The following is a 21,386-nucleotide window of genomic DNA, read 5'->3' on the forward strand; positions in this document are numbered from 1 at the left end:
ACAGGCGAACCGTACCCGCAATTAGGGCTATAGAGACCAAGTAACTAAGTATGCGAAGCCAAGCGGATCCAGAGGGCATAGAGGAGGAAATCAAGAACTGATTCAATCGAACGCGGACAAAACGCAAGACAAATTTAACGACAAAAGGATAAAGGAAGACACGATACGAGATCAATATTAAATCAATTTTGTAAACGCAGAGCATCAATGAAAGTCAGGCGACACGAAAGACACATACAAGACAACGACCGGTGAAAATGATCAACATATGGGGCAATCAACGTATATCCACAGCGATATTCAGTCGGTGAGACGCGGGAGAAGCTCGAGAACATCAGCAGTTATCATTGGATTTAGACTCCACCGTTGGCGGGGAATGCGGAGTTGATTTGTGGGCTTCATCAGGACCTTCGCGTGACATGGATGAAGGCGAAGGGCTGGAAGACGGTCCGGGTCCCGCAGAGACGGGTGCACTGTCTGGGTGCTCATCGGCTGGTAGACTGTTACCACGTGTCATGTCTTTCCTAGGCACCAGGGGAGCGGAGCTGAAAGCGTTGCGGAAGTTGTACATCGAGCGGAGGTCGCTGAGACTATGTGTTGTCTGACGATGGTGACCCTCGTCCTCAGAAACTTCGGTTTCCTGTTCGAGATCTGTCTCCTCAGCCTCCTCATCCATAGCGGTCCGGAGGGAGGAGACCGCGATGTTGGTGTTGTTCATGAAGCCCGCAACAGCGGTGTGTTGATAGGGAGATGCTGATGAGTTGAGCGGAGGAAGAGAATAGGTGCGTGGAAGAGTAAGAGGAGCATTTCGACTCGCCGCTCGCGAAGCAGCAAGACGTGCAGGATGGATTGGTGGGGTGGACGCAGCCGATTTACTCTTGCGCGCTGGGCGGACTGCTTTACGGGTGGTACTCGCCTTAGATGAGGAGGCGCGTTGAGCGGCTGTCGGGGAGCCATCATCATCAGCAGCAGATTCTGCAGTAGTAGCTGGATGTGGGGAATCGACAGAGGTCTGAGAAGAATTGTCACCCTTGTGGACGCGCAGATGTTGAAGTAAATTATCATTCCGGTTGAAACGTTTGTCACACGTGGGGTGAGGGCAGTCGAATGCTGATCGTGACGGACATTATCAACAAAGTCCGGAAAGGTGATGATGGAACAAAGAGGCTCACGTTTTTCATGTGTATGGATAGATCGGATGTGCCGTTTGAGATGCTCTCCACGGCTGAAGCACTTGCCGCAATCTTCCACTTTACAGACATATACGCGTCCCTTACGTCCCTCAGCTGCTTCTCCTTCTACTGCGGCATCGTCACCGGCGGTAGGGACGCGGCGACCGCGACTCTTTTTTGTCAAATTCGGAACGGGAATAGGGGGGGCCGTGCGTATCCTCGGTCCACGACGTTCAGAAGTAAATGAGGAAGAGGAAGCGTCAAGGAAAGTATATTCCCCGGGCATTGGAGTGCCACTGGGCTCGAATGGAGGCGTTAATTCCTTTAACTGAGGGGTATCCTCGACCATTGAGCCGGTAGACGACTCCGGGATCAACACGGTAGGTTCCATCTTGAGAAGCTTCGATGGCACGTAAGTTGGGTCTTGATCCGCCTCGACGTCAGTTTCGTCGTCCACCGCCCTCGCGTCGAAGGATCGTTTGAGAGAAGCACTAGATCCTCTGTGTGGTGTGTCTGGGGGGTCACCTCTGCCGTGCTTTCCCCAACGAACGGTTGGACGACCTGTTGTTTGGGAACGCGTTACTCTTCTAGAATTCGGGTTTGAATCGGTTGAAAGATGTGGAGAGTCCTGTAAGGGATTGTAATGGAATGTAAAGAGTGGCGTTACCCTGGTTAATATTATAAAGGTATATAAAGCAAAAAAATGATACTGACCAAATTATTAGCTTGATTAAGGTCTACTAAGGTGTCGTCGTCTTGCAAAGGTTGTGGTAGAGATCCGGGAGATAGGTTGAATTGGGATTCAGGGCTTTCCATCGTTTTTGCGACGCCTGATGGGAGAATGTGAACAAGGGGCTTTTCGGAGACGACGACTGCTCACCTCTTTGACCAAGATTTATCCAATGCTGTTACAGACTAATTCTACGGTACAAAAAGGCGTTGAACTGTGTTTTCAAACCAACAGATTTCCTTGCGGGCGAACTCTGGCGCAGGGGATTTCGGACAGGGGTCCTTCGTTGTTTTTTTGCCAAACTACCCCGTTCACACGATCGAACCCTATCCACGTGTTCAACCGTGACGGTCCATGGACCAGGACTCTAATGGACCATCATGATCACTACCATGCACAGCGAACGACGTTGTTAACTCGTTGTGCATCACTCTGCTTGAAGTCGTCTTGCTCTTCAAGCTTCAAGTTCGAGGTTACTCGGTGTCAGCTCTCTGCCAATGAACTTTTACCAGATTTACCAATATAGGTCTCCTCTGCTCTGCTGCAGGTATATCGGGACACTGCTGGGCATGTTGGCGCCTCCACAAGATCCACTCTCTATCTGCTACATTGTCTCAGCAGTATCCGACTGAAGTAATAATTTGCCTTTACCGTCATGTGCCAGCCACCAGCTTCGTTTGGAACTCCCCTTCGTAGGGATAATCTTGACCTAGATTGTATGTTCAAGAATGTACGTACTGTACTGATAGTCTCGTTGACACGGCCCAGTCTTCAGGCAATGTATTTATTCCCAATTTCCGCACGGGCATTCAAGAAAACGACATTGTCAAGATATTTTCCGTTCACTTACCGGTTCTTACTTGGTTCTTTGAATCGCCGTCCTGCTATTTTTTGCTATTAATAACGTTCTCGTCCATAGCCCCACTGGCCGGATCCAACCTGAACAGCGTGTTTTGGTGTCTACAAATGAACAGTGCCTGTTGCTTTCCGCACATCCGCGGCATCGACTGATGGGATGTGTCAACCTTCCCATGGACGATGGAGCGCCATCTGCTGCTAAGCACTGAGGCCCTTTAGCCGTTAACTCATATCAACCAAAGTGACGTTGCCTGCTTGCCAGTCACTTTTCTCGAATGCGCACTTCATGATAAGGTTATCTCTTCAAGGCTATGCACACCCACTCGCTAGAATCATTGTGTATGTTCTCCATTGTTCTATGTCCACATTACTAATGCGTACATTCGTTAATGTAGCAACTCTGAGAGCAATCACATCGTCGGGACCTGCCGACTGATTGTGAAGTACTGCGCTTCGGCATCGCCCCTGTTTTCTCCCATCCGAGTCAATTCGGAAAGTTATTATAGCGTTCCGAATAACGTGACGACTTTCCTAATGGCAATACGGCGATTTGTGTTTTGGAATTGGAATCTAATGGTAAGTTTGGGGAGCCTATCTACTGTTCGGGCGCTCGTGTTTCGCTGACTCAACATAGCAGTTTTCTGGATTTGGTCAAGTATTGCCTTCGCGGCTTTGAAATTCATCTCAATAATCAAGTTGTAATTGGTTGTAATTGAATTCGAGCCGTCAGGACACGCAGCGAACACTGACAGTCACGTCAATGTCGCAATCAATCGGCACCTATGATGCTTTTGGATCCAGGGATCAATTGCGATATCACCCTCAGATCAGTCACCGCACGACATACTCATGCTGCTTGCCACTGGCACAAATCCAGCAAGGCTAGCTATTTGACTAGCATGCTGGTTCGTCCGGTCTCCAGTTCTATTCGACGATTCAATGGCATGACCGCTCACGCAGGTTTCCGCTTAATAATCCTTGGCGCTCCGTCCCAACTATAATGCCATCACTCAAACCTGTTGAATCGGGAATAACTCGGAACTATGTTGGATAAGTGTTAGACAGCTGCGGTGTTTGTGGACCGCGCAGATGAACCATCACATCCGCAGACAAAGCCAGGGCCTTCTATCACTGATCTTTGGTGTATTAAATATGAAAGTTACCGACTGTCGCCCCAAGATCAAGTTGAATGATTCGTACGCTCATTCGAATGTTAATTAATTATGTGGCTATCTGATGGGGCCTTGTCCGCTTACGTCCCTGTGCACACTCGCTCCCGCCAAAATGGCGAGTCAGAAATGATTTACCAAATTCAGCTTTCCGGCGGGCGTTTCCATGATGCCCTGCTCTATGGAGATAGAACAGGCGCTTTAGATTCGAATATCAAGCGCAAAAAGGAAGGTTGAGCGGCATTGTTGATTCTTGGCAAGTCTCTATCCAGGATCACAATGGCGTGCACACGCCTGCCAACCGACCAGTTCATAAATGAAACAATCGATTAAAATCGATATGCGGCGCGATAGGAATGTGATTCCCAGGTAGGTAGTTGTTCATGTCAAGTTGCCATGAATAGATCCTGGTCTAATTTCCCGCAGAAGCCAATATAAATGATACACACCGCAATCAGGGTGGCTGGGGTGATTGAGAAGTGCGTGATTGGAAAGGGAGGGTCTACGGCAACGCAGTATGAATTTGGAAGGTAAGTAGCACTGTTGGTGTGGGGACCTGCGGGAGTGGATTTCCGATCCATATCCATAGATATGAATGTAGGAAGTGAAACTCTCAGGGACGTTCTCGAGGAATCCTTGATTTACGTCGCTCTGCCACCCCTGGCGCGACTGACATGCGGTGACAGGATGGCGCGGAAGCCTTTCCTGGGTTACGGACAGATTAGCTATCGTAAAGAGGTTTCATGCTGCAGGGAGGAGTAAAATTTCAGGCTGCAGGGAGCCGAGTGCCTCGCGTTGGGAAATGACTGGTAGATGCCTGATAGATCAAAGAAGGTAGCTTAGGCACAACTATGTACCTAGACTAACGATATCTCTGTGAGTATAGAAGGCGACGCATGGGATCCCTACCTGTGCAAAATAAAGCGAAGTACTCCGACGTGGAGATGCTATTCAAGAGGGCCGGCGGAAGAGTTGAACGTTCGTGTGCGTTCGTGTGATTTGGGAAATTGTCACGATGGATGATAAGGTTAATGAACGTTCCCGGCTTGAGATCAGCTGGTAGATCGGAGCTTGAGGACAAACCTTAGATCAGGCTCAGCAGAGGGCAGATACCCTGCCAGTGGCACTTGAACCTTGGCTCTCCAAAAGAGCAAGGATTGTCGAAAAGTGTTTGGTAGCCTCGTGCTATGACCACCGACGATAATACTGTGGCTATACTACTTTTCAATTGAAAAGCACCTCATCCAGAGGATAGCCATTAAGGAAAGGTGGTCCCGAGAGATCCATCGAAGAAACCTGGAAATCCCGGCAAAGTAAAAATCAACAATAGTACACAGGTAAGGGAACCCATTCTTCTCCAATGATCGCAAATGAGTTTCGTTAAATCTTTCTCTTGACTCCGTATCACTACCAGGTTCGTCGGCGGTGCAAGGTTTCTTCAGGCTGTGGTACTAAACTTGCAGTACCCCCGTCACTAGATTCTTGGTTTCTGCTCGTAGGCTGTCCCCTCCTTGGCACTCTTCACCTTCATCGCCGTTCAGAACTGCGGTACAAGTTGACACTAGTTGACACTTTTATTGTTCTCCACGCTTCCGACAGAATCATCAATTTGACGAACCACTCACGACTTTTGAACACGACGTGACTCGACTCAGTGCCACTGGCAATTTAGTCGCCCACTCCACAGCCTCGATCGCATTTCCATACAACTTTCTAGGCCTGGAATCCGGTGTCCCGCCGTCGCCCAACGCGCTCCCCGCGATTGTTCCATTCTCAGATCTTTTTCCCCCTCAATTGTAAATTACATTCACAGCCACACGATCACATCCGCTTGTACCTGAACGCGACCGCTTGCCTTGTGCGCGAACCTGCTGATCTGTCGTCCTTGGTATGACCAATAATTTCCAACTCAAATCAATTCCCTTATTTTAGTGTCTCCAGATAAATCTGGGCTCATATTCACTCCAGACAAGGCAAGGCCGTGTTACAACTCTGTCCTTAAAAATTCAAATGGACTCCAATATTCGTCCCTCTTATTTCGACTCTGCTCCTTATCCTTCCTCCCATCAGTTAGCCCCACGACAACAGTCTGGACGCTCGGCGGCTGTCAACATGACAAGCTCTCCATATTTCGCTCGCACGCATTCGCATTCTAGTTCTAGCCCTAGTCTTGGCCATTTCTCCCCCTCTATTCGTTACAATTCGTATTACGCCCTTGCACAGCAGTCGCCACTTCCCCAGCAGCACTCGCCCCTTCCCCAGCCCCTCCCGGACTATAGCCCATACCCGTCGGACAGCTCGGCCGCTTCCGCTGAATCTCCGCTCTCTTCATCATCCGCCAACGAGAGCCCGCTTCCTGAGCCTCCCGTCGATTCGATGGAGAACGACACATCGCATGTTGCTAGTGATGATTATTATCCCTACATCATGACGGACGACCTTAGATACTTGTTCCCGCACGCTCCACGAGCGTTCGCCCTATCGGGGTACGTGGCCGAGAACCCGGAGGTGTACAAGCAGCCTGTGGCAGCGCCGTTGCCCATGCCCTTGTCAGTCGCAATGGGGTATACATATTCACCAGAGGTGAAGAAATTTCAACCGCTATGTCCTCCACCGCAGTGCCAGGATGCGGATCCTCAGCAATACAGCAATTCCTTGTATGGTTCTCCGCCTTCCCCCGCGGCTCATCTCACCCATCCTGCGGGGAGCGATGCCCATGCTTACCGACAGGATTTTGATGCTGCGTACCAGCCGCAGGCGGCCACAAGCTCTTATCATGGTTTTCCGGCTTCAGCCCCCCCAGTATCGCATGCCTGTTACCAGCAGCCTCGTCAGAACATCAAAGTGGAAAGCATTCCCGACCTGATAGCTTCTTATAGCCCGCCAGCTGATATTTCCAACTCGCCCAACGACTTGGCGGTTTATGACGGTCTTTTCGATACAGGTTCGTGCTCGTAGAATGTCTGGACCGTTGTATCTGACATCCTCATAATCAGGTTCACCCCCAATTGGGCAGCACAACACTGACCTCTCGGAACTGGTAATGCGCTATATGCCAAATCAAAGTACTGCGCTGTCGTCGATGAGCTTGCCTGCACTGCCTGCGCCTGTTCCACGACAAGCATATCTTGGATCGTCCATCGTCAGTGATTGTGAGCGCACGTGTCAGGAACAGGAACAGCAACGGCAGGCTTTGAGAGTTCAGACACAGGGTTTGCAGGAGCAAAGAACTGTGCGACCTGCGGAGGTATCACCCGTGATGGGGTACACGGATCTACCGGAACCTGAGGATGAGGATGCTGAAGGCGAGCCGGACATTGCAACTTTTAATCACCATGGGTCCTGCTCCAACGATGGACATAGTTCAGGGAAGGGCCACTTCATGTCTCAGGGCTTCGCACAACAGCTTGGTGAGACTTTGTTTGTCGACAGAGGCAATGACTTTAGTTTGGACGACGAAGAAGATGCCGACGGTGTTGATGAAGTTGGCCTTGACGACAATGATGATTACGGGGCGGAAGAAGTAGAGGATGATGACGGAGACGGCGACTTCGTACCCCACATGCGAACAACGTCAAAGAACACGCGAAGCTTACGTTCTCGATCTGTTTCCGGCAGGAATTCGGCGCGGTACCATCCCTATGGCTCAGGACTCCCACAGCCTCCTGCACCGAAGCGTGCTGCGAGGTCACCTCTTATTGCTGCCTCCACGTTGACGCCAGGCTCGTCATCTCAGGTAGGAAAGTCTCGAAAGAACGCACGGTCCCTCCCGGTTCCTGTCCCGGTCCCTAACCTCACGAAGAAGTCGAGGGGTCGTCGCGTGCCGACTGTGAGTAATGCCGGCGGCAGCGGTCGGCCCCGAGGCTATAGTGACCCCCTCGGAAGTCGGATATATTTGTGCGACATTAGTGGTTGTGGCAAGTGTTTCGCAAGGGGGGAGCACCTGAAACGACACATCAGGAGCATCCACACGAATGAAAAGCGTAAGTCAAAAATTTTCGCCGTGGATCTCCTCGTTCTTATCAATATTGGCAGCGCATAGATGTCCATACCCTGGTTGTGGAAAGGAGTTCAGTCGGCACGATAACCTAGGCCAACACATGAAAGTCCATAAGGATCTTCCCAAGTTGATGGAGAGGATGGGTATGGTGGATGATATTTAATTTCATCCGCTATGATTACGACAATGGCTTCAGGTTCGTCGTTGGTCTGGAATCCCGGAGACGCAGGACTCACACGTTACCGGTATTTTTTTCTGCGGTGTAGTCGGGTTTTCGCCAGGTCTGGCCCTCGCGTCATTTCTTTCTCTTTCTCTTACTCGCTCTACGACCCTCGCACGACTCTCGTTCTATTTCTCAATTCCAGCTCGTCTCCCGCATCCGAAATTCATTTGGCGACTGTCATTTTCTTGTTTCCTACTTTCTTTCCCTGTTTGCATTGACTGGCTCCAGATGCCCATGCTCTGGTTACAATGCGCCCCCATCGTCGCTCGTCGCCCTGGTCGGCTCACGTTTGTCATATGCTTATGATCTTCTCTGCCATGCCACTGCCACTGCCAAAGCACCTACGTTCTCATGACTCTCGCCTCGCTCCTTCGCATCATCTCCATGTCGACGCCTAGGATATCCCCACTATCGTCGCCGTTCGTTCTCGCCTCTCAGTTACCCGAAGCTCTTGTTCTATCCTTAGAGCAGTCTTTGTTCATCACGAAAGACCGCGCCCACTAAGCCGATCACATGCAATCCTCGCAAAATGTTGCCTTGACATCTGTCGACGCTGCCACGAAAATTCAACGCCCCCATGCCAAGTCTGTTGTATCTTATCCCTGCATTCCATCGTCACGTTGTATCTTTATCACTCATCCCTTGCACTATCATGGACGGAATTTTTATTCACCTCTCATCATTCTCGGTCGTATCCTAACACCAGTCTGGCGTATGTAGCCATACATTATGGTTGTAAAGTATCTTACCCCTCGAGTGTTTATTTCGGAGATTTGTTTTACGGGTTTTATTATTGTATTGGTCTTCTTTGGGGAATTATAGGGTCCTTTCGATGCCCTATCGTGTATGATCAAGGCTATGTAACAACAAATGCATGTGTTTTATATCTGCATCAGTTCAAGTTGCGCCGTCCGGCAGCCAAAGTTAGCTTCTCCTTGGCTTCTCTAAAGGTTTCACGGCTCCCGATCGTGGTTCGCAGTGGGCACCAGGATTCATAGAATAGGCATCACTCAGCGGCGCCTTACACATCAAGCGGCGGCTGTACATTTACACGAGGGATTCTAATGGACAGAGCACAGCTGTGTATATTACGAATAAGAGGGCGCCTTTCTTGTACAGAAAAGGACTTACAGGACGAAGTTCGTGGATGTTCCGAACGGAGAATGATCGCAATATATTACTAAACAAGTGAGTGTTAAATAATAACCAGCGAGAGACGGTATAACAGTATACGGCTCGAGAAAAACAGGAAGAGATAACAACCATCAGGTAACAGAGCTATGCATCATCTGTCATGATGGCGAAAAACTCTTGTTCGTTAATCTCTCCATCCTGGTCGAGGTCAAATTCATCTATCATTGCTTGCCTGCGAAATGGAAGAACAAGGGGTGAGCAAATTTGGAACTCCACGAACAAAAAATCAGTCACTTGGGAAATAGCGGTGAAGAAAAAGCGGAAATGCAAAGGAAGGGAGCCGATGCAGTAACGAGCACGAAAAAGGGTTGCTGGGACGGAGTGCCTACGTGCCTCTCGCAGACCTTGCGCCCCAAAACGAGAATGAATGGGGTTTACTCACAATTCATCATCTTCCAATCGGTCACCAATTTCTTTTGCAACCCGTCGAAGATTCCGTAGACTAATCTTTCCTGTGTTGTCGTCATCGAACAATTGAAAGGCTCGGCGGATCTCGTCCATCGGATCTCGCGCAAGGATCCGTTCGCTCACTAGGTAAACAACGTTAGTACAAGGGCGCACAATCACGAGAGAAGTTTGGGTTGCTGTAGGCGTGTGAGATCCGGTTTTATCAAGACCCCATGATGTAAAGGGACGCGTTTTAGGTGATCTGGCGCGGACTCGTCGCTTGAGTAGCATTGATGAAACTGAAATACTCAACTGATTTTTGCGAAATCCTCAAAGTCGATGAGACCATGACCACTCTTGTCATGGTCTCTTAATATCTTCAGTACCTCTGCTTTCTTCATGTCGAAGCCGAGGGCGCGCATTGCGACCTTGAGTTCGTGATAGTCCAGCGAGCCATCCTTGTCCGTGTCGAACAGTTCAAAAGCCTCCTTTATCTCTTGTTTTTGTTCTTCTGTAAGTTCTGGACGCGTGTGTGTGCGTCTTTTGGCTTTTTGCGCGGAAGCAGAGTACATGGCGAGCGGATTGAGTGTAACGTTGAGCTCGACAGTTTAGCGGTGGCAATAATATTGATGTCTGTTTGACATCGACGCGTGTGGGACCCCGTGCACCACCACTATAATTGTTTCAGTCAGTGCAGCTTCGTCGCGTCCACCCTTTGTCCGCGAGGACCGCAGCCCTTAGGAGTCATTGCAAGTCACAGCGACAAAGTTATTATAAGGTCTTGTGCAAACTCGGGAGGCCTTTACTGACCTGCCTATAACACAGCTCAGAAATATTCAGTAGAGCTATTCAGAAGATGACTGATTGTGATCGCTGTTACCGCTACTTCAACTCTTGGTCTGCTTACCACCAGCATGTCCGGGACTCTTCTAATCACTGGGAATGCGAAGATTGTCAAATCGACTTTGGGTCTTGGCTGGGGCGCAAAGAACACTACGTTCAGAGCCCCGACCACGACTACTGCCAGTATTGCGACGTCCATTTCAACTACGCGTCAGAGTTAGAGGATCATTACGAAGACGAGCATGCTTACTGTAGATCTTGTCGCAAGGTCTTCAAGAACGACTTCGGCTTGCACGAGCATAATCGGCAGAAGCACGCCGACGTGTATTGCATTGCGTGCAAAAGGCTCTTCCAGGCTCCGAGCAACCTTCACTCTGTAAGATTTACTCCATTATTGGAACTGCGCACAACCTGACCTAGATGAACTAGCACTTGAATTCTAGCGTACACCGCCCTAAAGATACTATATGCCCCTTCAACGGATGCGGCATGGCGTTCATCAATAAATCCGCCCTCATTCTCCATCTTGAATCTGGCTCGTGTCAATCAGGCGTAAACCGACGCATGGTTGACAACTGGGTCCGCACCAACGATCGCTCTAACATGATTACCAACCCAGCTCGGCTCATCACTGCTGGTGAACGTGCCAACGTGTCACTTATCGCGACACAGCGGTCGTGGAACGGGCGGGCCTTTGAATGTGTTCTTTGTCACACCCAGTTCAAGGCATTGACAGACTTGAACCGTCACTTGGCAAGCCCTCGTCATCAGGAGAAAGTGTATCGGTGCCCTCTCAATACCTGCCAGACCCACTTCGCCTCCCTTAGCGGGTTGTGCCAGCACATCGAGAGTCAGCGTTGTGGTGTGACGAAGTTCAGGGCCGTCCGAGACGCCATGGACAATCTCTTCTCCGGAGTAACCCGCATCGCAATGTAACATGGTAAGTTCTACATGATGAAGATCCATAGGCTATACCTGACTCTTCCTCTTCTTATTCAGCCCTCGTGTTGTCTGCGTTCTTTCACATGCCATATCCACATGGTTTCGTCACAGACAATCAGTTTCTATTCGTTTACTATACATTTTTCATTCCAACATCACCGCCTTACCTATTCCCAGTCACTATCTGCGTGCCTTAACATCCTTTTTGATAAATCTATTATGATAGTCTTTGACAACTCTGGCCAAAGCAAGTTTCTTGCTCCCCTCAGTTGTACATGGTAGTCATACCTTACATACGTCCTTATTCTCCGCGTTTCAAATGCACCGTACATGAATCATAATCGAATGATAGTGGGTCTCGTAATTCCGTTTCTGACTTCCATCCTCACTGTTCAAGCGGAAGCCCAATACTTAAATAAGCCCGAAGGTGTTCCGCAATCATCCAGTCAGCGTGAATTTCAATCCTTGTTCTCATGCATCACCATTTCATGATCCTGCCCTTCATTGTGCTGTTCATATGCCAGGAAGTCATCGCCAACACGGAAATTATCAACTTCGTTGCCGCCGAGGAAAGCAATGTTGACTTCTCGTCCACCACGGTTGACAGTTGGTAAGTTCGAACACGATGCTTGGAGCAGATCCTGGTGTTTTGACGCAGTCCTGCGTGCAGGCCATTGTTGAATTACAAAAATAACCAGGGGCACTGGAACGTAGATCCCGCTCTGCTCGACACGCCTTTGCAGCAGGTATGCGAGTCAAAGACAGGCATTGATCCGGCAAACCCCTTCTCATGCTCTCATGAGCTCTGGGTAGCGCTGGATCTCGATGATGAAAATTGGATGTCCTATTCAAAGTTTACGCTACGTCTATCGTGGCCTGCTTCCGTACGTTGCACGCTTTTTCATTATGTCCCAAGCCCAATTCACGTTTGTTAACCATGCGTCACTATTACAGTCCCCCGCGGATCTTTTGCTCGAAATACACAGTCCACAGGCGATCTTAACCCGTTTGTATAAACTACCGCACCAGTCAACGATAGATGATGCTTCGATCACTACGCCGCATTTATCGCGCACGGGCTCCCCCACTACTCGCCTCAAGTACGCAAGGATACGCGTCGTCGATACTGGCATACGCGCACCCACACCTGATGTTCCTGCATCGGCTACTCAAGCGATACCATTTATTCTCGTTCTCGAACAACTCTACCTGGGCGTTCTACCGGCTTCTCTCCTTTCTACCGTGTGCTTCCTTATCCCCGTTCTGTCCTGTGCGGCTCTAGCCACACCGTGGATACTTAGTTATCTCGATCATTTCATACAGCAGGCGAGACAGGAATTGCGCGATTTTAGCACAGCTCAAGAAAAGAAGGAACATTGAGATGTGTTAGTCGTGCGGTATACATGCATTTTTCTCGATGCTGTGGCGTTTCATCTCGACAGGGAGGACGATCCAACGTTCGTGACACAAATATTGCTATTTTATGCTCGGCTCGCCCAGGAGAATCCATTTCATACCGATAGATCGAGCTGACATCTCGGTAGCTAGACTACAGCGATTGCCTAACCAAGAAATACACTGTCTGTCTCCATCAAAACCAAGACTCCGTCACGGGTGTGTGATATCAGGCAACACTTTCCAGCTCAACAAGATGAACGGCTGCAAACCACGCTAGGATGATTTCAACTCGTGGGCCGTGCAGTGGTATGTTGAAGTTTAATGGCTTCTTTTTGTTCCCAGCTTTGGCTTTCTCCGCTGCAGCCTTCTCAGCACGTTCCTTTTGCCTTGCAGCTACAGGGACGAGCAATATTCGGGCACAATCCAATGCCTCTAGAAGGTCCTCACGGCTACCACTGAACGCACTAGAAGGGGTATTTCGTCCGTTGGTGGGCAATGAGGAACCCGACGGGATTTGACATGTGTTTGAAAAAGATGCGAAACCAGGGTAAGACTCTGCGTCCGCAGAAGACGTGGACATGGTATCAGTTGAGGACATGGGCGGTGAGGGGGGCGGTGGGGGCTCAATAACAAGCCGGTTTATCGCCTTCTTGCCCTGTACGTATGAATGGGGTTGTACGCCCGGCATCCATCCACTAGCAAGGCGTTCGAGGACCTCGATGAACTCGGCTTGAGCCATCGACCGTGGAGGTAGAAAAACAGGGTATCCCTCCAGTCCATCTACGACGACTGCAGTCCGCGAGAATGTGGTGAGCAGAGTGGGTAACTCGGCGAGCATCAGTTGGCAAATAAGGATACTGAAATGGGACTCCACAAGTAAGGGATGATAGGTGGTGAACATAGGCGGGAGAATGGAGTCGACGTGCGCGAGGCCAGCAGCGGTTGACGTATGGATATTTGGGCGCACCAGTTCGGTTAAGAGGAAGGCAACCTCTACCCTTTTGGCCAGATCTGCTTGCATTGGCGCAGGGCCTTCTAGAGTGTCAAAATGAGCGAGGAAACGTTCGTGATCACGCAAGCTCTTCTTCAAGAGCGAGTGAATGTTTTCACGAAAGCCGTCATCTGCCAGAATTTGCCGGTATGCCTGGGCTTTTGGGCCATCACTGCGCCCCAGCGGTCCATCAGGATTCCCCATCTCGACTCCTCCGTAGCGACCATTGGAGAGGTAGCAAAGGCGCATCTCAGCTCCATCAAGGGATGAATTAACCTTGCTGACGCCCTCGAGCCGCAATACTGCAGATTCAATGAGGTACACAGCATGCTGCAAATGCGCTGCCCCCCGCAAAAATAATAACTGCGGTTCGATAGGGTCTGGCGCATCTGGCAAAACCGAGGGATGCAAAAGCAAGGGCTCCCCATTGATCCCCTCGCCATGGGTCCCATTCGCAGCCGCACTGGTACCACTAGGGGGCGCCTGCCCGTTACTTTTATTGGAGCCCTTTTTCTTTTTGGTAGCTTTCCCCCGAGGCTCGCGGGAAGATATTAAATCTTGATGCGCGGCACGCGCTTTTCGCGCAGCACGAGTCTCTCGTAGGGCGTAAGTAAAGTCCTTTGTTGCCAAAGAATACTCGTCGCGGAAACAATGGACTATTCCACGCGTCCGATGATATTCCAATCGTTGAGGATGGGCTGCAATCAACTCATCAAGCACTTGCGTTGATGTAGAGTCCGCAAGTTGCCTATTGGAACTAAATTTAAAAAGTTAGGCAAAGAATCATAAATGCACTGCACGAACCGGGAGGGAATCTTTTCATGGAAGAAATGCACATATTGTGCATCAGCGTCGGTGGGATCTGCGTGTGAGTCGCAGCGTTAGCGCTGCGCTCTATTGAAAAACCCCGCTGATGGGAGCCTCCTGGACATACCATGCTTGAGAACTTTTTCGGCGATATCGTCAAATACGCTCCCTCCCTGCATTACCATGACGCTACTGGCAATTTCATCCGCCTTGTATGCGGCCGCAAGCTTCTGAACAGCAAGGGCTCTAAGTCTATGCACACGCATTGCGCTCATAGCAACATTCCTGCCTCCGCCGATGTTATTCGAGCCGTCAAAGCCCAGTCCTTGAGCCGCAGCCCAGGCATTATTATTATTTGGTGTGCGCATAGAACCAAGAGCGACGGCTGAGAGACCTGAAGATGCGCGTACGGAAAGTTCTGAAGCCTCATCGATGAGCCTTCTAATCGCTGCAACGTTTCGAAAAACGCCAGGGTCAATCGGCGGCGGAGTAGCTTTACCCGGGGCAGGCAGGGGAAACGCAACTGACTGCGAGGTCGGAGCATAAGGTGTCGGCAATGTAGTAAAAGTGCTACCCGGTGATTCTGGAGGAGTGTTATCCTTGAGTGAATAAAATATGCGGTCGCGGTCGCGAGGACGTGGTGACGGGCGCGACTGAATATTTCCAAGTGAAACCTGAGACGAATAAGCAAGAGCAGGTATCTGCGTCTCCGACGTAGACAGCGTAGCAGGGTCAAGATTGAGGACAAGCAACGACTCCAGCAACTCCAACGGAAGTTGCAGCCAAGGGCCCTGGTATAAGACGCGGAGGATTAGTTCGGCCGCCTTGGAGAGGTAGGTGGGACAATTACGTGGTAAGAACTGATATATTTCCAATGCTTGTTTCTACTAATGCAGAGTACGGAAGCCCGCTCGAAGTCAGGTGAAGATGCTGCCAGTGATTTGACCGGAGGAACATCAGTTTCATGAGTCTTTGGCTTCTTTGACTTTTTCTTCCTCTTCTTCTTTTGGCTCGCCTCCAAGGGTAAAAGGTCGCATGTGGGTGAAAGTCCAGTCGAGGAGTTAGTAGTAGCCGAAGACATTATGACCTGGGCAATGCACTCTATAGACTCGACTTGCACGCCATTCGGCAGTGTGGTATCGTTGTGAGAAATGAAATCCATTTCCGACGACGAAAAGCCCTGCTTGGATATCGTCCGCGACGGTCTGGATGAACTTGTCTGGGGCTGGATACTAAGTAGAACAGTTAGTCGCTTGTCAGCCCCAACGCTCTCTTTTCACCAACTTAATCAAGGATTTCTTACTTTAGAATATATTTCTCACGGGTGTTGATCAACCATGTACGCTACAAGTTTAATATTTAATGCTTGCAACTCAATCTTAGTCCTGCGGCTTCATGCATAACATATGATCTCAGACAAATCTCAGATGCAGTTCGCGTATTCAATATGTAAACGACCCTTCGCAACGTCTTGCTGGTAGCAATGATTGTCGACTTTGTTTGTCTTCTAAAAACAAACGAACCAACTTCCTTCTGTCTCCTGCCACAAGGAGCGTGCATCACGATCACCAAAATCTCGCCAATCTCGCCAGTTGATGGCGGTGTCAAGTCACAGAAATCCTTGATTAACCCTCAATCCAGGAGAATGAACTATTCCTCCGAGCGCGTTACTTACTTACAGGACGAGTATGTCTGCATTTTTATTCACCCATGACTTTCATTCTTAATCTCGAGGTTTCATAGCTTCGTCTTTGACGAAAGATACGAGTCTAATTCCAGCATAAGACTCCTCTCTCGGATCAAACTTTCGCACTGGAGGACGTCGCCAGCCGCCGCTCGCGTTGGCAGTGCTGGGCATACGGGCTTCAAGCTTCAAGCTTCAAGACTCACAAGGACAGTCCAACGCTCATGTTATGGTTGACCTCGACGAGACAATGTCCGTCCCCTACGTATGTATCTCTTTCTTGAAGCAAAGGTTGAACCGCTTCATGCATGACAACACATCGAGAAACGTACTAAGCAGGGTCAGCTGTACTCAATCCTGCCGTTCCTCACCGATCACCTTTTATTCGGTTGGTTTTGGTGGCGCAGTTGCGTAATCACTAGCTAAAGATTTTTTGTGTGCGGAGCACGCGCCGAGGCCTTGAAGGGTCACCGATCACCGCTTGTCAGAGATAGAAGCCTAACTCCACTTCCGCTGTAGACGGTGAATTGTTACTCATAACAAGTTTTAAAGATAACAAAAACACCCCAAGCGCACGTCTGCAGGCTAGTGGTTCTTCATCAAGGCCTTGCGATTCCTGGCAGACTTCCTAGTAGGTGACTTGTATTGGCGACTCTTCTTAGATTTGCCCCGGTTTCTCGCCAGCGTTTCTTCCTCAGCATCGCCATTGGACTGATCCACCCTGCCGTCAGTGGTGTCTCTTTTTCTCTTGCTAGCCAGCGGTTCCTCGCCGTTATCGCTCCGTTTGAATTTTCCTGCCTTTCGGGAGTCCCCTGGTTCTTGCGGCAAAAATTCACCCGGCTGATTATGGCACTCCGCGCGCTCTTCTTCCTCGAGTGCCTTCACCGGGTCCTGTAAACATGTCCAACGTAAAAATGAATAATTGAGCGGCCTCCGCGTTTCACGGCACCCACATGACCCCAGTTTTTGAAACTTTGCCGACATCAGACTCAGCGTTACGCCTCCAATGCAAGTAAGAATAAGCCTGACCTTATGGTACTCTTTGTATTGGCGAGCTCCTCCTTAGTTTTGGTTTCCTTGAGATGATCCTCTTGCACCAGATGTCGGCTATTGTAACTGTGTGGGCGTCAATCCCATGGTGTCCCACGTCCGAGCTCATCTCTACTCACCCCACCACCTTGCGCATGTGATCCAAATCACCCTAACGCGGTCAATTTCGGTCACGAATGGGGAAACTAATATACCACATACCTCTTCGTACTTCCCTGGGTCCATGTCCGGGTTCTTCTTCAGGATATCCACTATCTTAGCACCGCTCACGAGACCTACTCCCGTTCCTGCTTGATGGCTCTTATCCGAGGCAAGCCACGGTTCGAGCTCGTCGGGAGTCATGTTGATTTGCTCGTTGAACTTGGTAATAGTATCTTCTTTGGATATGCCCATGGCGAATTGAGCTGAGATGCGATGAATCAAGCTGCAAAGTGACTTGGTTGAATGATGTTTCAGTGCTTGGAATTCAGACTAACTACGTCACATTCCACTGCTCCATGATAGCTCGGTGAGTTTCTCGGTATCCGGTTTCGTATTTCAATCTGGTTTAGCGTAGTGGCCGTTATTTAACGCCTTCTCATTCACTTGTGCCCACACTCTCGCCACTATTTCGCCTTATCATCAGGAATGTTACCAGAAATATCTTATCTGAGACACGTTTTTTGAAAGGCAGGCTGCATCGTGCCCATTTACTCTCGTATGATAAGCACTTTTAACCTAATAATTACAAGTCCTGCTGACTATAAGAAGGGCAGTGTTCCCGTATCTCGACCCCCAGTAGCCTATCGTATATCAGCCTCAATACTTCCGTGCTCCGACCGTTCTATCGATATGGCTCCTTCAGCCTCACCTGCGACCGCTACGACGGTCCACACAGCCGTGGCAGCAAAGCCGACCAAGTTTAAACACCCCCTGGACCCCTTGACCCCAGATGAGGTCAGTGATTGGCTTTCTGCCTTCAACATCATCTCCTCATTCCCTCTTCTAGATCAATGCAGTGTCGTTGGCGATCCGGCTTCATACTACCGCAAATACGCCAATCAAGGCCGTTCGCTTCATTACTTGCACTCTTATTCCGCCTCCGAAGAAGGCTGTGCTTGCGGCACTAGGAATCCCTCTTACACCGGGCGGCCAGCCCGAAGCGCCAACTCCTATCGTCAGGAAAGCCGAGAGTGATGTACGTAATTTTGATTCTGTTCACGCTTTGTTCTAACACAACATACATAGTTCTTGGACGTGATCAACGGGTTCGTTGTTTTCTATAATGATCGTGTTCGCACGACAACTCATCGTAACATAGGGGCACATATAATGCCATCCTGTCTTTTCAAGATGGGACATGGAATGTCGATACCTGCGGGTTAGTCGCAGAGGGCTCAGAACCTCAGATTTCTCCCGAGGAGCTCGCTTTCTGTGAGCACGTTGTGCGCAGAGATCCCACGGTTCAAGCCCTCGCGAAAGAAGTTGGTAAGTGCTGACTTGCTTTGACCCGAGATTCTGCTCACTGTCTCATAGGAGTGGAACCTGAACAAATCTATGCTGACGGCTGGGCCATCGGCTATGATGACCGCTTCCCGAAGCATACTCGCTTGCAACAAGCTTTCGTCTTCGCTCGTTTCTCTGAGCATGAGAACCTCTATGCCCACCCCATGGTTAGTACTCTCCATTCAATTGGTGAATGTTTTGACTTAAGCTATTATAACTATAGGACTTCGTCGTAGTCATCGACTCCCTTGCAGAGAAGGTTGTCCAGATTGACTTCCCGCCGACCTACAAGAGGGCCAAGGATGGATCTGCAGTGTTGGGTGTCTCGACTACAGAACCGTGTCCATTGTCCGAAGACTCTTTCACCGAGTCCAAACGAGAGCGCATTCCGCCTCCTCTCAAGTCTTTCGATTTCCTACCAGATCTCCTCCAGGAGTCGGACTCGACTCACAAGCCTCGTGATGATATTAAGCCTCTTCACGTTCTCCAGCCCGAGGGCGTATCATTTAAGATGGATGGCAATGTTCTCGAGTGGCAGAAATGGAAGATGCACATCGGTTCGTCATTTGCAATCCTTAGCCTCGTTGTTTAATATAACGTTCATGCAGGATTCAGCCATCGCGAGGGTATTGCGCTCTCGACAATTACATACAACGACGACGGCGAAATCCGTCCTATAATGTATCGTCTGTCGCTTGCAGAGATGGTCGTTCCATATGGTGCACCGGAATTCCCCCATCCTCGCAAATTCGCCTTTGATAGGTGGGTAGTCTCCGAATAATTTTAGATGAGTATCTCAAGTTATTCTAGTGGTGAATATGGTATGGGAACGATGGCAAACGAGCTTTCCTTGGGCTGTGATTGCCTCGGACAGATCCACTACCTCGTACGTATCCACGACTATCACTCCGTGCGATGATATCTTACTCATCTTCGTCCAGCCTGGCGCATATGTCACACACTCTGGGACTCCATTTTTGATCAAGAATGCGATATGTATTCACGAAGAAGATGCTGGTGTTCTTTGGAAGCACACTGATTATCGTCCCGGCGGCCGTCATCAGACCGTTCGTAGCAGGCGTCTTGTCGTCAGTATGGTGTGCACACTTGCAAACTACGGTACGTACACTGGGACGCAAGTTTGGCATGTGGTGGCTGAGGTTCCCGTTGTCACCAGAGTACATCTGGAACTTTCATTTCTATCAAGACGGTAACATTGAAGTTGAGATCCGTCTTACCGGAATTCTTCAGGTCTATGTTGCTGGCCAAGACGAACCCAACCCTTACGGTACGACTATTGCTCCGAATGTCAACGCACACAACCACCAGCACCTGTTCTCCATTCGGGTCGACCCGATGCTCGATGGCCTCTATAACTCCGTCGTCGAGTCCGACGTTGTCCCTCTCAGCGCCCCTACTGGCTCAAAAGAGAACTTCGCTGGCAACGGCTTTGTTGTGAAGGATAAGGTGCTCAAGTCTCAAGTGCAAGATGGCGCACGCGACTTCGACTGGGCTCGTGAACGTCGTTGGCGCATTACAAACGAAGCACGGACGCATTATGCATCAGGCAAAGCCTCAAGTTATAATATCATGATGAAGGGAGGTGTGCTTCCACTTATGGCGCATACTGACTCCTGGGTTGCTCGTCGTGCTTCGTTTGCTCACAAGACGTTGTGGGTTGTAAGAGATGAGGAGGGTGCAGATGGTAGCAGGATGTGGCCTAGTGGAAAGTACGTCCCACAGACGCGTGAGGAGCCTGAGGACTCTGTTGGCAGATGGGTCAAAGACGGAAACGGAAGCATCGAGAACGAGGACATCGTGCTCTACCTGACTGTCGGTGCGTTATATCCTAGCTCACATTCTTTGGTCAGTGGATGAACCATATTCCCACCTCTTTCGTAGGCACGACTCACATTCCTCGCCCTGAGGATTGGCCTGTGTGAGTACCACTTACTGCATAGAAGAGTACGGCCGCTTAACCCTCCTTAGCATGCCAGTTGAGCACGTTAATTTGCTGTTCAAACCTAACAATTTCTTCTCGAAGAACCCAAGCATGGATGTTCCAGGAACAAATGACCCGATGAGCAAGCCAGCCTTCAATGGAGCGAACAGTGCCAACGGAGCGAACGGCACGACCTCCTGCTGCCCATATTAACGTGACCATTTTCTTGGGTTTGCGTACTCGAGGGACACCACTGTATAACAAAATTTTTCATCGCTATCGACCCCGTGTATCAGATATCTCGAGTACCTATGATTTCTCGGACAAAGATCCGAGCGTTTAATTTGGTTTCAATTTGTATTACCTATGCTTACTTGGACAAAGTTCCAAGCTCTTAATACGATTCACTGTTGTCGTCTTTGATCTAGCGAGAATGAGGGGGAAATTGAGATTCGACAACAAGATGGACTTGCCTTCAGTAGATATTCAGATATGAGTGTTTCGCGCGCGG

General features: G+C 49.7%; 9 protein-coding genes across 9 annotated transcripts; 5 read left to right on the top strand and 4 right to left on the bottom strand.

Moving 5' to 3' along the window:
- Nucleotides 1–57: 57 nt before the first annotated feature.
- DEU56DRAFT_71964 (uncharacterized protein) lies at nucleotides 58–1,770 on the bottom strand. The gene is made up of 2 exons (XM_041347662.1): nucleotides 1,173–1,770; nucleotides 58–1,110 (listed from the first exon to the last, which is right to left on the bottom strand). Exons 1-2 carry the CDS (start codon nucleotides 1,561–1,563, stop codon nucleotides 335–337), a joined length of 1,167 nt encoding a protein of 388 aa, XP_041203298.1. The 5' UTR covers nucleotides 1,564–1,770; the 3' UTR covers nucleotides 58–334.
- A 5,721-nt stretch (nucleotides 1,771–7,491) lies between these two features.
- DEU56DRAFT_745882 (uncharacterized protein) lies at nucleotides 7,492–8,092 on the top strand (the record flags this gene model as incomplete). Its single annotated transcript, XM_041349175.1, has 2 exons — nucleotides 7,492–7,912; nucleotides 7,965–8,092. The coding sequence occupies 2 exons, from the start codon at nucleotides 7,492–7,494 to the stop codon at nucleotides 8,090–8,092; spliced, it is 549 nt and encodes a 182-aa protein (XP_041203299.1).
- A 23-nt stretch (nucleotides 8,093–8,115) lies between these two features.
- On the top strand, nucleotides 8,116–8,656 carry DEU56DRAFT_917746 (uncharacterized protein; the record flags this gene model as incomplete). The annotated part of the gene is made up of 3 exons (XM_041358034.1): nucleotides 8,116–8,125; nucleotides 8,196–8,439; nucleotides 8,491–8,656. 3 exons carry the CDS (start codon nucleotides 8,116–8,118, stop codon nucleotides 8,654–8,656), a joined length of 420 nt encoding a protein of 139 aa, XP_041203300.1.
- A 365-nt stretch (nucleotides 8,657–9,021) lies between these two features.
- Nucleotides 9,022–10,355, bottom strand: DEU56DRAFT_831679 (Ca2+-binding EF-hand protein). The gene is made up of 4 exons (XM_041354564.1): nucleotides 10,047–10,355; nucleotides 9,729–9,876; nucleotides 9,284–9,518; nucleotides 9,022–9,231 (listed from the first exon to the last, which is right to left on the bottom strand). The coding sequence occupies exons 1-3, from the start codon at nucleotides 10,303–10,305 to the stop codon at nucleotides 9,431–9,433; spliced, it is 495 nt and encodes a 164-aa protein (XP_041203301.1). The 5' UTR covers nucleotides 10,306–10,355; the 3' UTR covers nucleotides 9,022–9,231; nucleotides 9,284–9,430.
- A 64-nt stretch (nucleotides 10,356–10,419) lies between these two features.
- Nucleotides 10,420–11,917, top strand: DEU56DRAFT_831683 (uncharacterized protein). Its single transcript, XM_041354565.1, has 3 exons — nucleotides 10,420–10,952; nucleotides 11,006–11,516; nucleotides 11,576–11,917. The coding sequence occupies exons 1-2, from the start codon at nucleotides 10,590–10,592 to the stop codon at nucleotides 11,510–11,512; spliced, it is 870 nt and encodes a 289-aa protein (XP_041203302.1). The 5' UTR covers nucleotides 10,420–10,589; the 3' UTR covers nucleotides 11,513–11,516; nucleotides 11,576–11,917.
- DEU56DRAFT_72123 (uncharacterized protein) lies at nucleotides 11,897–13,020 on the top strand. Its single transcript, XM_041347692.1, has 3 exons — nucleotides 11,897–12,128; nucleotides 12,189–12,402; nucleotides 12,473–13,020. The coding sequence occupies exons 1-3, from the start codon at nucleotides 11,992–11,994 to the stop codon at nucleotides 12,896–12,898; spliced, it is 777 nt and encodes a 258-aa protein (XP_041203303.1). The 5' UTR covers nucleotides 11,897–11,991; the 3' UTR covers nucleotides 12,899–13,020.
- A 122-nt stretch (nucleotides 13,021–13,142) lies between these two features.
- DEU56DRAFT_917750 (uncharacterized protein) lies at nucleotides 13,143–15,795 on the bottom strand (the record flags this gene model as incomplete). The annotated part of the gene is made up of 4 exons (XM_041358035.1): nucleotides 13,143–14,664; nucleotides 14,712–14,769; nucleotides 14,842–15,505; nucleotides 15,565–15,795. 4 exons carry the CDS (start codon nucleotides 15,793–15,795, stop codon nucleotides 13,143–13,145), a joined length of 2,475 nt encoding a protein of 824 aa, XP_041203304.1.
- A 1,188-nt stretch (nucleotides 15,796–16,983) lies between these two features.
- DEU56DRAFT_917751 (uncharacterized protein) lies at nucleotides 16,984–17,841 on the bottom strand (the record flags this gene model as incomplete). Its single annotated transcript, XM_041358036.1, has 5 exons — nucleotides 16,984–17,289; nucleotides 17,352–17,370; nucleotides 17,428–17,514; nucleotides 17,568–17,599; nucleotides 17,650–17,841. 5 exons carry the CDS (start codon nucleotides 17,839–17,841, stop codon nucleotides 16,984–16,986), a joined length of 636 nt encoding a protein of 211 aa, XP_041203305.1.
- A 164-nt stretch (nucleotides 17,842–18,005) lies between these two features.
- DEU56DRAFT_72150 (copper amine oxidase) lies at nucleotides 18,006–21,329 on the top strand. The gene is made up of 13 exons (XM_041347698.1): nucleotides 18,006–18,145; nucleotides 18,199–18,384; nucleotides 18,437–18,625; nucleotides 18,676–18,695; nucleotides 18,749–18,915; nucleotides 18,964–19,100; nucleotides 19,157–19,490; nucleotides 19,542–19,695; nucleotides 19,744–19,819; nucleotides 19,875–20,052; nucleotides 20,111–20,770; nucleotides 20,836–20,872; nucleotides 20,923–21,329. The coding sequence occupies exons 2-13, from the start codon at nucleotides 18,280–18,282 to the stop codon at nucleotides 21,086–21,088; spliced, it is 2,223 nt and encodes a 740-aa protein (XP_041203306.1). The 5' UTR covers nucleotides 18,006–18,145; nucleotides 18,199–18,279; the 3' UTR covers nucleotides 21,089–21,329.
- Nucleotides 21,330–21,386: the final 57 nt, after the last annotated feature.

This window comes from Suillus clintonianus, assembly GCF_016758775.1.
Source record: "Suillus clintonianus strain FC179 chromosome Unknown DEU56scaffold_115, whole genome shotgun sequence".
Classification (NCBI taxonomy): domain Eukaryota; kingdom Fungi; phylum Basidiomycota; class Agaricomycetes; order Boletales; family Suillaceae; genus Suillus; species Suillus clintonianus.

What these genes read in the sequence shown, in the direction of transcription:
- DEU56DRAFT_72123 (XM_041347692.1), top strand. Translation starts at nt 11,992, where the DNA reads ATGCATCACCATTTCATGATCCTGCCCTTCATTGTGCTGTTCATATGC. An exon ending in TCCACCACGGTTGACAGTTG is followed by an intron (nt 12,129 to 12,188) that starts GTAAGTTCGAAC and finishes TCCTGCGTGCAG; the next exon opens with GCCATTGTTGAATTACAAAA. An exon ending in GTCTATCGTGGCCTGCTTCC is followed by an intron (nt 12,403 to 12,472) that starts GTACGTTGCACG and finishes TCACTATTACAG; the next exon opens with TCCCCCGCGGATCTTTTGCT.
- DEU56DRAFT_72150 (XM_041347698.1), top strand. Translation starts at nt 18,280, where the DNA reads ATGGCTCCTTCAGCCTCACCTGCGACCGCTACGACGGTCCACACAGCC. An exon ending in TCAGGAAAGCCGAGAGTGAT is followed by an intron (nt 18,626 to 18,675) that starts GTACGTAATTTT and finishes CAACATACATAG; the next exon opens with TTCTTGGACGTGATCAACGG. An exon ending in CGCAAATTCGCCTTTGATAG is followed by an intron (nt 19,696 to 19,743) that starts GTGGGTAGTCTC and finishes AAGTTATTCTAG; the next exon opens with TGGTGAATATGGTATGGGAA.
- DEU56DRAFT_71964 (XM_041347662.1), bottom strand. Translation starts at nt 1,563, where the DNA reads ATGGAACCTACCGTGTTGATCCCGGAGTCGTCTACCGGCTCAATGGTC. An exon ending in TATCCATACACATGAAAAAC is followed by an intron (nt 1,111 to 1,172) that starts GTGAGCCTCTTT and finishes CGTCACGATCAG; the next exon opens with CATTCGACTGCCCTCACCCC.
- DEU56DRAFT_831683 (XM_041354565.1), top strand. Translation starts at nt 10,590, where the DNA reads ATGACTGATTGTGATCGCTGTTACCGCTACTTCAACTCTTGGTCTGCT. An exon ending in CTCCGAGCAACCTTCACTCT is followed by an intron (nt 10,953 to 11,005) that starts GTAAGATTTACT and finishes TAGATGAACTAG; the next exon opens with CACTTGAATTCTAGCGTACA.
- DEU56DRAFT_831679 (XM_041354564.1), bottom strand. Translation starts at nt 10,305, where the DNA reads ATGTACTCTGCTTCCGCGCAAAAAGCCAAAAGACGCACACACACGCGT. An exon ending in TGAGGATTTCGCAAAAATCA is followed by an intron (nt 9,877 to 10,046) that starts GTTGAGTATTTC and finishes TTGTTTACCTAG; the next exon opens with TGAGCGAACGGATCCTTGCG. An exon ending in CGATTGGAAGATGATGAATT is followed by an intron (nt 9,519 to 9,728) that starts GTGAGTAAACCC and finishes TCCATTTCGCAG; the next exon opens with GCAAGCAATGATAGATGAAT.